This window comes from Anarhichas minor, unplaced genomic scaffold, assembly GCF_050575085.1.
Source record: "Anarhichas minor isolate MPS153535 unplaced genomic scaffold, ASM5057508v1 ptg000067l, whole genome shotgun sequence".
Classification (NCBI taxonomy): domain Eukaryota; kingdom Metazoa; phylum Chordata; class Actinopteri; order Perciformes; family Anarhichadidae; genus Anarhichas; species Anarhichas minor.
Genome location: NW_027466513.1, coordinates 4,810,001 through 4,826,591, shown reverse-complemented (window position 1 = coordinate 4,826,591; position 16,591 = coordinate 4,810,001). Strand labels below are relative to the sequence as shown.

The 16,591-nt window shown below is 41.6% G+C and overlaps 1 protein-coding gene across 4 annotated transcripts in view; it reads left to right on the top strand.

The window, feature by feature from the left end:
• Positions 1–16,591, top strand: part of LOC142934154 (C-myc promoter-binding protein-like) — a 63,270-nt gene that overhangs the window by 20,968 nt on the left and 25,711 nt on the right. For 3 of the 4 annotated variants that reach the window (XM_076078577.1, XM_076078576.1, XM_076078575.1), the window contains exons 5-15: positions 1,160–1,329; positions 4,248–4,579; positions 5,305–5,371; positions 5,571–5,629; positions 6,360–6,504; positions 6,991–7,166; positions 7,557–7,657; positions 9,307–9,522; positions 12,825–12,970; positions 14,205–14,243; positions 16,368–16,501. In XM_076078577.1, the coding sequence (XP_075934692.1) occupies positions 1,160–1,329; positions 4,248–4,579; positions 5,305–5,371; positions 5,571–5,629; positions 6,360–6,504; positions 6,991–7,166; positions 7,557–7,657; positions 9,307–9,522; positions 12,825–12,970; positions 14,205–14,243; positions 16,368–16,501 (1,585 nt within the window). Of the gene's footprint in view, positions 1–1,159; positions 1,330–4,247; positions 4,580–5,304; positions 5,372–5,559; positions 5,630–6,359; positions 6,505–6,990; positions 7,167–7,556; positions 7,658–9,306; positions 9,523–12,824; positions 12,971–14,204; positions 14,244–16,367; positions 16,502–16,591 lie in introns of those variants that run through there. The other variant, XM_076078578.1, reaches the window with a different exon arrangement.

Here is a 16,591-nt window from a genome sequence, read left to right as displayed (position 1 = left end):
TTTAACGGTAATATGAAGCTTGTTCCACATTAAAGCCGTTCGAGTGTTCGGTGCCAAAACCATCTGGCAGGAGATGATTGTGAGATAACTCCGCTGGCTCTGTTGTTGTTTGGCTCGGCCTCACATGTTTATCTTGAGATGAGCAGCAGACTGTGAATGGATGAGTCAGCTCACACACACTGAGTTCATTTTGAACATCTGACTTTATTTACAGACTAATGCGACACTTTGATGCAGAACTGAACAGGCTGAGTTTGTTTCGTTAGTAGATTCATATAAATATTGTTAATGTGCACATTTAGCTGGAGAGAATGTACCAGACATTCCCCACATGGTACGTTAAAGTATTAGAGAGAAGAACCGGCAGGAACCTCCTGAAGATATACTACATTACTTCTTAAAGCGGCACTCCTTAACATTTCAGTCCCAGTTGATTCAGAATTTACATTTGCCTCCTTCAAGGTTTCTTTGGGGAACCAAGGGTTCCTTTAAGAGCCCTTTGAATCCATAGAACCCTTTTTTGGAAGAAAGGGTTCTTTAAGGATGTTGAGTGTTTAAGATCTTGCCAGACCACACGCCCCTAGAAACCGTGACTGAACCACGACCCTCATGAGACCCACGGCTGCTGGACGTCACATGGCCCGAGGCTGACCTGTTAAACTGAGGCCGTGGTTAGGATGGAGAAGGATCTTCTGGATCTCAAAGGGATCTCGATGGAACCACCCTGCGTGGGTTCTTGTTAGCACCCTCATGGACCGCTTTTTACACCTTCTGATGTGAAACCTGACTTGAGACTCGTCCTCAAAAGTATTGAGACTTTAGATTTGTGACTCGTGGATTCATCATTTCATCGTGACAGCCAGCTGACACACGAATGCCAGAAAGTGAAGAAAACTCAAATCCCTTCGTCATTGTTTCTCGTTTGTGTCCACTGACGGTGACTAATGACCCAAAAGGCCGCATTAATTACTGAGCTCTGATTGCTTGTTACAAAGCCAGGCGTTTCTAGTGAGACACTGACTCAATAAAGGACATTATCAGTATAATTATAATGAACTGAACTTGTTTTGTTTAATTTTAAGCTTTGTGGAAAGTCGACTGTGCACCTTTATCAGCTCTCTAAATGGAGTTGTCAGTTGTTTTGTTTTCTTGTCTCCAGGTTTATTCAGCAGATATCCGGAGGAGGACTACGAGTCTTTCCCTCTGCCGGAGTCGGTCCCTCTCTTCTGCCTCCCCATGGGGGCCACCATCGAGTGTTGGCCAGCCAGCACCAAATACTCCCTCCCGGTGTTCTCCACCTTCGTCCTCACCGGAGCCTCCGGAGAGAAGGTACAAGTGAATATATGGATGGATGGATGGATGAATGAATGAATGGATGGATGAATGAATGAATGGATGGATTCTGCTCTGCTTTATTTCTTCCTCTCTCATTCAGACGACTGACAAACTTCTCAGTATCTACATGAGACATGAGAGAGTTTCAGTGACAGTTACACCTCATCAACAGACTGTAACTGCTGACATGACCACAGAAAAACGCACTGCAGTGGAGAAAACCACAATAGTCTGCATGCAGCATGGGAAAGTGTGTCAGACAGCCGTGTTGTCTTTGTCAGGGGAAAACCTGGAAACCCCACATCTAGTGTATAAAACACAACTAATGTAGTAAATGCATTAATCGTCTGCATCTGCATTAATGTTGTTATTGTCTCGTCCCTGAATGTAAACAAACCAAATTCTTTCTCTGGTACCAAACACTCAGAGGTCTGCCGAGTCAAGTTTGTGTGTGTACAGGTGTGTGTGTGTGTGTGTGTGTGTGTGTGTGTGTGTGTGTGTGTGTGTGTGTGTGTGTGTGTGTGTGTGTGTGTGTTACAGCACATGCAGGGCGATATTTGGTGAGGACAGTGTGTTTGCTGACTTGTGTTGTTTTACTGGCCAAGGTCTGAGGGACACTCAGCAGGACTCTGGCAGTCTGCAGACTCCATGTTTGACTGAGTTCACCTGTTGACCCATGTGTACACACACACACACACACTCTCTGTGTTTCTATGCTATAATATTGATATTCTATATCTATGAAAACCCTCTGTTGTTGTTCCTTTAACCAGAACACTCACCTCTGCATGCAAACCTTTTTCTCACTTCTACTTATTCCAAGTTTAAGGTTTTTAAAACACACAGTTTTAAATGACGAGTATATATATATATATATATATATATATATATATATGATACCGATAGTATCAGAAATAGTATCACCATCTCACTTTATTGTATAGATTATTCTTATTATCTAAGCAGCATTTTACTTTTGCAGATACTCGATGAGGTGCTATCCTGAATCTCAAAGTCTTCTTCTTTGTTTGTGTGAATATTTGTTCTTGTGTGCTGTGTTGTGGAAATTTATCATATGGTTCTTTTAGTTATAACTTGTATCGCTTAAACCTGCATATACCACCCTAACCCTCTTCCCACGAAAAGGCTGGGAAGCTGGCCTTGGTGGGTGCAACATCTGAGAGGGGGAGGGTGAAGGGAGAGGAGACGAGATAACGCGCATATATACTGGGTTTTGTGTTTTTATTATTGTTAGACCTCCGAACCATTCGTGGGGAAAGAGCTCTATCCATTCAGCTGAATTTTGATTGAAGTGTCTGTTCATTAAATATGTTTTTAATACTTTAAGAAGTTCCATCGTGATTATTTCTCACAGAGAGGTTAAAAAGATTTTTTTCCACCACATTGGCTACTTCAATATACATCATAGCGCAAGTTAGACATTATTGTGGATTGTATTGTAACCCTTTGAGGAGGAAGTTCTCTCTAACTGGACCTAGTTGATCTTTGAAATATTATACTGCAGGGGTATTTAAATACAGTAGTGATTTGTCAGAGAATAACTAGGGAACATCATTTATCTGTAGACCTCAGGGTTTAAAACTAGACCTAAAGAAACAGTTACTGGAAACAAAGTAAAGAAATTATAACCCAAATGAACCCTGTATGAGTCCCTTGAATAAGTTCAGATTGGTTAAATGACTTGAAAGTTCATTTTGGTTGTATTACACACGTGAATGAGCAGCACCGACCGTCATTCATATTCATAGAAATACAACAAAGCTGCAGGCGTCCTGGGTTCAGTCATCAGCAAACAAAGACTTGCATGAACCTCGGCCTCTTCTCTGAGGAGGACGTTGAAACCGACCCACGCGGGCGTCCAGCAGATAAGCCCGTTAGCTTTGATGTGAGCGTCTCATGTTTCCAGGAAGCAGAGAGGATTGTATTTGTCCTGATGTGGATGCTGGCTCAGTTTGTTTGGCCACCGTTGGCTCTCGTGGTCTAGTTGTTCAATAAAAGGTTAAACTGAGGTTCACCTGACAAACTTTATTTCTACGCTTATTGATGTTTTCATTTATTTACTGACTGAGGACTGACTGTAAAACTTCTTTATTCATATTTCATCTGTTGGACTTCCTCCTGTGGAAATGATTGTTAAACATTGACACGTATGAGTTCAGACTTGGCTTTAGAATAAGCTTTATGTCAAGTTCAGTAATTCTGGTTAAAGTGAGTATTATGTGCTAGAGAATGCATTACGTCAGTACGGCTCCTCATAGGTGTAGAAGTACACGACAACCACAGACGCGTTCGGCTGAAAGTTAACAAGGTCGCTTGGAAAATTGGAATCAGGAAAAAATAGGAAATCTTCAGTCTTTAAAGAAATCGGAAGTTGTAATCGGCTAAGAAAATTGCAATGGGTGCATCTTTAAGCCGTCTCCATTGGTGGATTCATCAGTTAGTCAACCAGCAGGTCAAATTATTGTGATCATTTCGTTGACTGTTGCTATTGTTTTTCAAGCTAACATGGAAACATTTGCAGGTTCCAGCTGCTTTATTTGCTGCTTTTCTTTGTCATATTTTATTGAAAATGGAATATCTTTGGGTTTTGGGGTTTTTGAACCTTAAAACAAGATATAAATGATAACATTCATCATCATCCTGACATAATGAGGATTGAACATTGATTAAAGGCTCACAAACAACATAAAAAGCTACACTTATGAAAGACTCACATGAAATGACATAAAAACACTCAAATAATTCCATAAATAAGTAACAGCAGGTCTACATTATACATGCATCTGTGTAGTGATGAGATGCAGCGTGGCTTTAGACTGTTTTGTGTTAGGACAGTCTAGTTCATATGATACATGTGCAGATGATGAGACCCGACGTGTCCCCTGTTTCAGGTCTACGGTGCTGCCATTCAGTTCTACGAGCCCTTCCCAGTGGAGTGTCTGACTGACCAGCAGCGCTCCCAGCTGGGTCTCCTGAGCCCCGATCCACAGAAACCCTCCTCCTCTTCCTCCTCCTCCTCCTCCTCCTCCTCCTCCTCCTCCTCCTCCTCCTCCAGCCCTACGGGGACAGCCAGCAGCAGCTTCACCACGATCCCTCGCTCGATCTACACCAACAAGTGCATCTGTCTGCTCTCCCACTGGCCCTTCTTCGACGCTTTCCGCAAGTTCCTCACATTCCTCTATCGCTACTCCATCTCCGGCCCTCACGCCCTGCCCATCGAGAAGTGAGCTCTCTCTTCTTTTATCTCTTCATTTCACCGTTTGATGCTCTGTCACTTCTTGCTGATCATTCATTTTACAATTTTACACATGTCTATAAGGTTACTGACCACTGAGACACAGGACTCTCCCATAAAGGTTCTGATCATCAAGGTTTATGTTCTCGAACCCAATTTGAATAACTTTGTTTCAGAGAAATCGTGGGTCTAAATACTACAATACCCATGAGCCTCTATGGCGAAGAAGCCAGTCAGATGCTTCTTCATTGAATCTGTGAACAAAACACGGCACAGTAGTCGCTCAATTAATACTCCAAAAGGCCCTGATTGGATTGTCTTGATAAGATGCACCATGAAAGGAGAACTTTGGGATTTTTAACCTGGACCCTATGTTCTCATGTGTTTGTGTCTTAATTGACAAAAAATGTTTTAATGTCTCTTCACTTTCCACTTTGCTGCAGTAATCCTTTAAATGTCCCCGCTGTGTAATAAAGGATTATTTTATCTTATCTTATTTTGAAATTAGTCCAGCAGACTTACAAGAACAAACAAACCACATACAGTAATTAATAAACGTTGAAAACATTACAGCCAGGTGATCAGTAACAGAAGAGTCGCAGCTTACTGCTGCTCATGAATCTCACCAGACGTAGAGGGGCGCAGTGACGGATTATTCGGTTATTTTTGGCCTCACATCCCACTTTCTCTTTCTCTTTCCTTTTTCTTTGCAGGCACATCTCTCACTTCATGCATAAAGTTCCCTTCCCTTCCTCTCAGAGGCCTCGCATCCTGGTGCAGGTGAGTTCAGGTCACAGTGACGGGGATGTTCTCTGCTTGTTAGAAATGAGTATTTATGGTTCTGCAGACTCTAGTGTTGTTTTGTGAGGGCGTTCTGGTTTGCAGCAGTTTAGGCTCCTCCATTATGGATGAGTGTTTATATGATTCAGGCACGTTCTGCTCGGTTGGTTTTTTATCTCACTCTCCAGCTTTTCTGCAGCTTTCTCCTCACGACAGCCTGATGTTGAGCCAGCCGGTGTCGTCTCCTTTACCGCTCAGGTAAGAGCAGCTGCACACAGATATCTGACTCCTTATTTTGTCCTGCAATGTAAAGGAAATGATGCATTTTGTTACTGATTCACTGTGTGTGTACACTACCGTTGAAAAGTGTATCACCTCCTGTCCCAAACGCTGCTAGATGTGCTCTATATGTCTGATGTTTTTTATGGTATTAAGTTTAGTACAAATACTTTTCAGTGGTTCAACCAGACAGACAACTGAAAGAGACAAAGATCCTCTGAGCCTGAACGTGAAAGAGAAGAAATCAGCAGTCGTTGGTTAAAGAAACCTTTGTATATTTAGCTTTTTCAAGTTCAAACACATTGACACATGTCACGTGGCCATTAAATGATAAATAACAGAACAAAGTCAACAAACTAACAACTCAATCAAATAAACAACGATGACAATACAATGATATAACTAAACAAACATTGGGCAGCTTCTGGTACCGAGGATCAGGTATTTGATCACATCCCCAAAACGAGATTAAAAAGAGACGCTGGCAGTCTGATTTACCAGATAGACCAAGAAGGGTCGCCATATCTTGTCAAATGTTTTACTCTTATTCAATTAAATTAATGAATTCGGTATGTTGAAATGTTCAGTGACATGAATAGATCACACTGTTCATCTTAGTAGTTCAAGGGCAAAACACCCCGTTGTAGTTCCTTCTCGATGTACCGGTGAGAGTTGACACTGACTTTCATTGTGTGTGTTTTTTTCATAGTGGCGGTCGATTTTCCATGCTGCTGCAGAACCTCGGACCGGAGAACGCCGTCACCTTGCTGGTGTTTGCCGTCACCGAGCACAAGATCCTGGTCCACTCGTTACGACCCGCGGTTCTGACCAGCGTCACCGAAGCTCTGGTGTCGGTGAGTCACCGTCTCTAGCTGTCAATTACTGCCAGCATCTTCACTTTTATTGATGCACTAATGTTTAGTGCGGTAGTTAAAGTCACTGCTGGACCAATCTCATTTACATCATAATATGTGTTAATGCTTTTTGTTTGGTTGTCCGTCCATCCGATATCTCAGGAAATCTCTTTAATTTTGACACAAGCGTCCACTTGGACTCAAGCATGAACCGATAAGATTTTGGGTGCTAAAAGGTCAAAGGTCAAGGCCACTGTGTCCTCACAAATCTCAAGAATTGATCTGCTATTATGACAATGTTTTACACAAATGTCTAACAGGTTAAAATCATGAAGTGATGACATTTTTGGGACAGACATGGATGTAAAATGAAAACTAGTTTGTTCATCTTAACTTCTGCTAACCAGACTGTGAACCTCTTTGAAATACTTCTCATGAACCTGAAACATGTCACAAGGGAGCCCTATCTACCCCCCCCCCCTTCAGATGATCTTCCCATTCCACTGGCCGTGCCCGTATATTCCTCTGTGCCCCCTGGCGTTGGCGGACGTGTTGAGCGCCCCCTGTCCGTTCATTGTGGGAGTGGACTCCCGCTACTTTGATCTTTATGACCCGCCCCCGGACGTGAGCTGCGTGGACCTGGACACCAACACCATCTTCCAGTGAGCACAATACACAAAAACCATTGCTACTTCAGCAAAGTATTAATGTAATATGACTCTTTATCTACTCAGAATATCCCTCATGATGAATATTAAAAACAGGATTAACTACAGGTCAGTGAGCCGCACATAGCACCTCCAGCTAAGACCTCCTTTCCCTCCTTTCTTTTGCTGTATCCTCTTTTTTTTTTTCCAGACCGCATAACTGCCAGGTCATGAGTTCTAAGTTTAGAGACCAGGAGTCTGGGTGGAAATGGTTATTTTTTTAGCATCATGCTCGTTTTAATATGCGGCAGACGGTGTTGGGGTGGTCCGAGCTCCCCCCGGTCCGTCTGTGTCCGTGTCGGTCTTGGCCTCCCCACAGCTCACTGTGTGCTTCTGCTTTTCCAGCAATGAAGATAAGCGAGCCGTCACATGGAAGATCCTGCCAAAGAAAGCCTGTAAAAACCTGATGAATGTGCTGAGCAATCTCTACCAGCAGCTGGTCGACGGTGAGTTTCACCAGCTGATGGAACAGATGATTGTAAAAATGTGAAAGTACACTTTCAGAAAAACGTTACCATTCAGTGCTTCTTTTTATTTTGTGTTCAGTTGAATAGAAAGTGGTACACGTTACATCTTCTTAGACCACATTTCTTCCTTTTTTGAACTTCAGTGTAAAATACAATGAAAATACAATGAAATCACAGAGTGTGTTATGTTCAGTGAGTGACTCAAGAAGTTCTCAGACCCCTTACTGCAGTAAACGTACTAATACCACATTGTGAAAATACTCCACTACAGGTAAAAGTCCTGCATTCAAGACCTTAGTAAAGTTAAAATATGTGTAGCTGATGTTTCTGGATTAATATTCCTGCTGCATTAGTGTGTATGTTGCATTTTAACTCCTTTGTATCCTGATGGCTGGTGTAATCTACAACAATGCAAGGAACACTTCAGTAAGAAGTACTATATGTACCTCTGAGATGTAGTACAGTATAAAGTACAATATGTACCTCTGAGATGTAGTACAGTAAAAAGTACAATATGTATCTCTGAGATGTAGTACAGTAAAAAGTACATTATGTACCTCTGAGATGTAGTACAGTAAAAAGTACATTATGTACCTCTGAGATGTAGTACAGTAAAAAGTACAATATGTACCTCTGAGATGTAGTACAGTAAAAAGTACAATATGTATCTCTGAGATGTAGTACAGTAAAAAGTACATTATGTACCTCTGAGATGTAGTACAGTAAAAAGTACAATATGTATCTCTGAGATGTAGTACAGTAAAAAGTACATTATGTACCTCTGAGATGTAGTACAGTAAAAAGTACAATATGTACCTCTGAGATGTAGTGGAGGAGAAGTATAAAGTTGCATAAAATAGTACCTCAAACTTGTACTTAAGTACAGTACTTGAGTAAATGTACGTACTTAGTTACATTCCACCACTGGTCAAGCTTTTTGCATTCTCTTGTCTTTACAATTTGTTCTCTATTCAGTCTGTACTCTTCTGCTCTCGTTCCACCAATAATCCCATCATTTCCTGATCACCCGTCTCCCTGTCGTAGAGCTCATTGTATTACTTTCTACTTTCTCACTCGCTCACTGAGAGACCACGAAACATGCGGCTTATTGAGCTGCAGAAACTGAATACAAATTAATTTTCTGATTCAGTGAAGTTGAAAATCTATCCAGTTTCTGCCTGAAGTGATGAATATTGATACGCCTGCTAGAGAGTTTTAGTGGAGAGACATTCAATCGTGCTTTTCTTTATGAATACCTGAAGAACTCGTCTCACCTCTCAATACATATCTTTGATCATAAAAAATAATTACACAGGGAGATTTATGATTAGTTATCATGAGTAATGTGGATATAATGTGGGTAAAGACAAATTAAAGAACAGCTAGAACAGTCTGGTAAATTCAGAAAATGACATCAAGTCACTGTAATGCAGCCTTTAAATCAGGAAGATATTACGCAATATTACGTTATCCAAAATCTACGATATCTAGTCTCATATCAGTATATCGATGTATAATAATATCGATATACTGCCGGCTCTAAGCAGAAGCAATGACTCATCTTTTATGCTGACATCGAGAGATTTGAATGCAGAATGTGCTGACAGCGGCTGATTTTCCGTCTCCAGGTCAGCAGCGTTCTGACGGGCAGCTGGACCTCAGCATGAGTTATTCGTCGGAGCTGAGCTGTGGGAAGAGCCTCCACACGATGGAGCTCGAGATCCAGGAGGCCTTCCTGCGCTTCATGGCGGCCATTTTGAAAGGCTACCGCTCATTCCTGCGACCCATCACCCAGGCGCCCTCGGAGAAGGCCACCGACGCCAGCTCGCTCTTTGACCTGCAAGGTATCTGGAACTTGTAGCTATTCATCCAAGTTTAGTGCAGAGGAGACGGTGAAGATGAACCCAGCTGTCCTCTTCCTCCTGCTGACTCACTACAGTGTCATGATCTCTGATATCCGAATAACGATTCCCACCAAAGTGTTCACTGATCACAGGAGCTTTAAGCTTCGCCGTTTTAATACCAGTAATCTGAAAGATGTGTTCTGTCATGACCAGCTAATCCACCCCACTCCCTTAAAGAGACAGTAGTGTGTTTGTATGAGGTTCTTCTCCAGAGTCAATGTTCTACTACAGTAGATGAGTTCATAGAAACAGACAGGAATATATATATATATATATATATATATATATATATATATATATATATATATATATATATATATACGATATGATATCATCACGATACTTTAGTCGCAATACAATATTATTACGATATTTTGATATGCTGAGTATTGCGATATATTACCTTTTTTCAAATTATGCAATTTGTCAACATCTTTCTTTATCTTAAGTTCAATTTTAGTTTATTTCTGATAGGCCAATGAACTAAAACATTTATTATAATCAATCATTTACATTTTTCACACATTTGTTTTGTATTTTTATTGATAAAAAAATCTTGACATTAGTAATTTTAATTATGTATTAAGCACACATGCATTCTTTCGACCCGGTCTTGTTTGTCATTATTCAGGATCCAGCCAAGACCTTGAAGTCACAGATGTACAGTTAGAGTCCACGATTAGCACTAATGAGTCTCTGAATATGTAAACTAAATACTGCGTCATCTCTACAGCTGGCCAGCCTCAAAAACAGATGGCGTTGTTTAATAGATGAGCATTCATAAGTGTCTCCACCTCTGTGTGTGTGTGTGTGTGAGTAAACACACACACACACACACAAGGCTGAGGCTTGAGAAGATGCTGTGGTCGGAGGTTCAAGGCTGTTTGCAGACTGAAGGTTAGTCAGTTAGCAGCAGAGACCGGAGAGTGGCCTCTGGATCGGGTTTAAAGCTGGTCGACAGCACAGCTGAAATGAGTTAGGCTTGAAGTCACGGAGGAGAGCTGTAGCCAAGGTCGAGTCCAGCGTGAGTTATAGGACACGGCACACAGGAATGACGGCAGTACATTACATCACGACCTGAAACATGTAACAGCTCGTACATCACGTGGATGAACTCCTGACCGCTTTAAGACTTCATATCCACAACAACAAAAAAATTACAGAATGTGTTAAAGTGCCAGTGTAGACCATTTTTTATGTTTCGCTGCTGCCTCTTTAAAAACCAGTTCCCTCATCAGATGATTAAAGTGCTTTCAGTCCAACAGCTGTGACTTTAACAGTATCACATGCAGATTGAGTCTCATTTCCTTTTTGCTTTACAAACTGTGGAAATAATAATGGTTGCTTGAGGTGTGTGTGTGTGTCTATGTCGTTACGGTCACAACAAACAAAATACTTGAGGACCTGTTGTGGTCTTTGATGATCTATGACCACTGTCTGTTAGGAGCTGTTGTGGTGTTACAACAAAGTTTTGTGCAATGAGATCACACGAGCTGTAACGCCAAATCAGAGCAGGGGCGTAAAGCTTGGGATCCAATGGCTCCTTCCCTGCTTCCTTCCCCCCTCTACTTCTGGCACCCTTGCTCGGTCCACACCCATCTTCTAAAGCGAGCTGTACCCAGCATGCCGTTCAGCGTGTAACAGTCAATATTGTAGCAAACGACGAAGAATGAGCCATCAGTTGTTTCATCAGTTTTGCTGTTTCAATAAAAAACATGCATCAGGTCTTTTTGGTTTAAATTTGGAGGTTTAAATGTTGCTGTTTTTTTCTTCATTTTTTCAGTTATTATTCAGTTGTTATTTTTTACATTTGTTTGGTCTACAAATCTCACATAATGAGTTCATAATTGAGTCTATTCAACCTACAGGGAAATGAAACAAAGAAAAGCAAGAAACTCTTTGCATTTCAAACGTTTTAACCGGCAAATGTAGGAAAACTGCATTTAATTCAGTAATCAACTCATGATTAAATCACTCAGAGTGTCCAGAGAGTGTTTTTAAACTCTACTGGGATGTAGTAGAACTGTAGTTTAATAAAAAAAAAGACTGCAAAGTGAATCTACTGTGAGGAGTTTTGGTAAAAATCAACTGATGGTCCAGGCTGCGAGCCTGCAGTGTCAGCATTTAAATATTTATCAGCTCCAGGAAGTGTTTTTCTGCAGCAGCGACGAGTGTTTGGCTTCCAGCTCGGTGCTGTGAGCCAGTGGTCGTCCATCCTGCTGTCAGTCTCTCAGCAGCAGAGACTTATTGGTCAGCTAAGCTGCTTTCAGCATCTATTACGGAAGCTATTTACCACCTTGTTGTACATCCCAAATTGGCCATTAGACTAATAACAATGTGTTGGCTTGCATTATCCAAACCAAAAGAAATGGACGTTATATATATATAAAGACCCTTTATAGGATAATGGATTCCTTTAAATTGCTCTTGTGAGTACTTTTCTCTTTTTAGTGGATGAAATGAGCTGAGCTATGATGATAAACCTGCTGCTGTTTGTTAAATTATCTACAAATCATTCCTCACATTAAAGCAGGGGTCTCAAACTCTCGGCCGCGAATCCGCCAGCAAAAAAAAAAAGTTAGAGTTGATAATAAAAATATCCCCATAGTCGAAATGATGAGATAGAAAGTGATAACTATGATAGAAAGTCAAAATTCTGAGATTGAAAGTCAAAATTATGAAATAGATAGTCAAAATGATGAGATACTTAAACACACAGTCATAGAAGCAGCTCTTTGGCTGGTTACTGTACACTTGACATGGAATGTATTGTGAGAACATTGAAGACTACTTTAAACGTGGCTTTAAAACACATGAAATACTTCACGTGGGATTGTGCAAACGCACCCTTGAAAGGATTTTAAGCTTTGAACAAAGTTATTGTAATAACTTGTTTGATATTTGTCTTTGCTATTTTCTTTAAAAGTTCGATCTTTGATAGAGTAATGCGGGTTTCTTAACCCTAAATTAAAAGGATTTAAGTTATAATAACAAATGTGCTTAAATATATTTTACATTTATATAACTGCATGTACAATATTTTTACACTTGAAACAACAATAATCAAATGCAGAGAGTTATTTAACAATATGTTACGAGTAGTTACATTTACAACCGGCCCTTTGTGGGCGACCATGATGCTGATGTGGCCCGGAGGGAAAATGAGTTTGAGACCCCTGCTTTAAAGCATTAAAAAAAAGACTTCCATTTGTAAAAGCTAACCTGAACATTTACGTCTTTAGGGTTCTTGAAGAGCCGCGACCGCTCACACCAGAAGTTCTACTCGCTGATGACCAAAACCCAGATGTTCATCCGCTTTATTGAGGAGTGCTCCTTCGTCAGCGACAAAGACGCCAGTCTGGCCTTCTTCGACGACTGTGTAGACAAAGTAAGCGTCATATGTAGTCTTTTAAACATGCAGCATATTAATGTGTTCATGTTGATGCAGTGGAAATAAGCTTCTCGCAACAAAGTACCAAAAAAAAGCTTTTTTTCTATCCTGTTTGAATTGTGGTACAAATTAACACAAATGTTTGTCAGTTTAAAAGATAATTTTGCACGTCAAGAAAGTCTCTGTTTGTCTAACGACGATTTAGTTTTGTGTGAAACCAACACCGACCATAGACTGTATATAAGAAGTGGACGTAGTCACGTGACGTCACCCATTGGCTTGTGGTGCCTTGATTTGGCTGTCGCCATCTTGTTTTTTTGCAACCAGTGAACAAAAGTGACCATATTTGGACTGAGGAGGAGTGACGACCTGTCAATCACTGTGTAGCCCCGCCCCTAAAGCATCCCCTGCTTTATGGTCTGTTTGACTCTAAATGGACCATAATGTACTAAATGAACATCATGCTGTATTGAAGAAGACTTGAAACTAGAGATTGAGACCATAAACTCATGTTTACAATGTTTACTGAGGTAATAAATCAAGAGAGAAGTAGAGTCATTTTCTCATAGACTTCTATACAACCAGAGGAGTCGCCCCCTGGTGGTCATTAGAGAGAATGCAGCTTTAACACATGAAGCATCGACTTCACTCGTCAGAACCGAAGGTTGCCGTCTGGTCTTGCACATTATAGTACGTCACCAACACCAATGTGTCCGTTACCTTGACTTACTAGCTAGCTAGCTAGCTAACTTAGCTATGTTCCAAATATAACGTTATCTTACCTGATGTGTTTTTATCCAGAGACTCTTTTTATCAGTCTGAAAGAGAAAGAGCGATTGAGACCGGTTTGTTGGTGTGAGAACCTCCTGGTACAAAACACACTTGACTTTTGGGGGTGTAGTCTTTCTCGGTACGTATTTTTACGGTCTTATACTTCAACAGTTTTACGTCAAACTGCGACTCTCCTGACGTGCAAAAATGATCTTTTAAATTAACAAACACGTGTAATTCATGGTACAACTCAAACAAGATCCAAAAGTAGTTTGTTTCTCACCTTACATGTTTTTTCCAAAATAAGGTCCCATTCTAGTCCACCAGAAGGGGCGGGGCTTAGCCTCTATTGTAGTTTTAATTGATTCAACTCTTCTGTGTTTACTTCACTTGTGCTTAGCCAAACTTTTCCTTCACGTTTCCTTTTCTCTTTCCCCTTTTTGCTTCTGTTTGCGAGCAGCTTTACAATTCAGAGCGGAGTGCAGACAAAGGAGGCAAGGTACGTCTGATGTTATTTGGTTTTTAGATTCCTCACCTGTTCTGGGTACATTTTTTTGCGGGGGGGGGGGGGGGGGGGGGTTGTGCATGATGCATAATCCCAGCAAAGTACTTGAGATCAAAGTAGCATGGCTTTAGACAACCCTGCACCGTTGCAGCTTTAGTTTGAGCTTCCATGTGCATGTAATTTAAATGAGTTCCTTGTGATCCAAACTCTCTTCATAGAATATTTTACATCTTTCAAGATTATTTGAATATTCACAGAATTTGCTGCGACAGCATTTTGTCTTGAGACTGCCAACGAAACAGTTTCTTCGAAAATTCACGTGCACAGTTTTCTGCTAAAAATGTATGCACTAAATGTTTCATGACTTGAGAGAGTAAGGCTTTTAACGCTTCAGGGGTTTGTGAAGCGCTAACGGAGCTTGAAGTTGTTGTGTTTTTTTCACATCCCCTGGGCTCATATCCTTCAGTGTGATGCTGTGTGTGTGTGTATGTGTGTGTGTGTGTGTGTGTGCGTGTAGGTGTGTGTGTGTGTGCGCTGAAGGTTAATTTAGTGTGTTTGCAGTCTTAATGTCCTCGCAGTCACTCGGTTCCCCGTTCACGTCTGTGGGTCATCGGTTCTTGCAGGTGACATTTGTAACAGACTCTGAAATAGACTTGGCCGTCCTTGGATTCCTTGTGTGTGTGTGTGTGTGTGTGTGTGTGTGTGTGTGTGTGTGTCTGTTTGTGTGTGTGTGTGTGTTCTGGCTGTAATTGAGACGTAGTGGAAGTGAATTGAGAGGCCAGCATCCACAGCCTCCCCTCCCTGTGTTCCCAGACCTGCTGGCGGGGCCCTGGTCTCCTCGGCCCTTCCTGTGTGTCAGCTCCACGGGCGATTAAATCCCCCCCGACTGTCTTTCTGCACTGTGGCTGGATTACATTATCTACTCCCACACTGCATCAGTCAGCACACACACACACACACACACACACACACACACACACACACAGTCACATACAGAAAGATAAGGTTAAAACATATTGATCCCTGAGGGAAATTAGCTCATTGCAGCAACAAATACCAGGCAGAACCCACCGGTTCTTTAAAGTGAAGCCAAAGCTTCATGGCTTAAAGCTGCATTCTCTCTACTGTCCATCAGGGGGCGAATCCTCTGTCATAGTACTCAGACCTTCACTTAAAGGTACTAAAGATTCAGAGCATTAATGAAACCATACGTAAAGATATAGTGTAGTAAGTCATGACAGACAGACATGACTGACAAGTCCCGAATCAAGTCTGACAAGTCAAAAATCAAGTCAAGACAAAGTCCCTGGTCAAGACCCAAGTCAAGACTGACAAGTCTCGAGTTAAGACTGACAAGTCCCGAGTCAAGTCCCACAGAGAATTACAGTATGTATATGGCCATCCCTATGTCTATGTATAGTATATAAGTATAGTGAACACTATCTGCTTCGATTTATATTTCACAGTGATGGAATATATGGACGTGTTATTACACAAGCTGCATGGTAATCTATAATATATATATATAAATGGTATAATTTGACTTGGCATTAAACAGAATATTGCACTGTAGGAGATAAATGGAGGAAGACGGTGCTTAGTTTCTTCTGTGTGTGTTTGTGTGTGTCCGTGTGTGTGTGTGTGTGTGTGTGTGTCCGTGTGTGTGTGCGTGTGTGTGTGTGTCCGTGTGTGTGTGTGTGTGTCCGTGTGTGTGTGTGTGTTTGTTCGTGTGTGTGTGGTGATAGAGGTGGGCTGCAGAGAGGTAAAGTGAGTTTATCAAATGAGAGAAAAGAAGAGAGAAGGGAAACGTGCTCACTCTGTAAATCTAGGTCACCTGCTGTCATCCTCCCTCAGCTCTCCCAGACAACCTTTCTCTATAAGTCCTGCTGTCAGGGGGACGGCTGCAAAGCTCTTTTAAAATGATGCTCCGGTTTAAAAAGAAGGCTTTTCAAAGGTGCATCGGCCTGTGTTGTGTGAACCCACTGAAGTATTTATTACAGGCTATAATGTCAGGATCTGTGTTGACGTTACTTCCCTGTTTTCCCCATGAGCTGTGACGGATGGAGGGTGACGGTACCACCACCCAAACCTCTCTGTGTGTGTTTGTGTGTTCTGCAGGTGGACGGCGACCGACCGGAGGAGACCAGGCTGATAGAGATTGATGAGTCTCAGCGCAGCGAGCACACAGTCTTCATCACACCTCCAGAGCTGCCTCCTCTCCCCGAGGGGGAGGAACATCCTCTCTGCTACAGGTGATTACTCAAACCCCAACATGAAAGTAAGATTCTTCACTGGTGGAAGTAGCTGCATTTAGTCTGAGGTACTTGTACTTAATTTGAGTA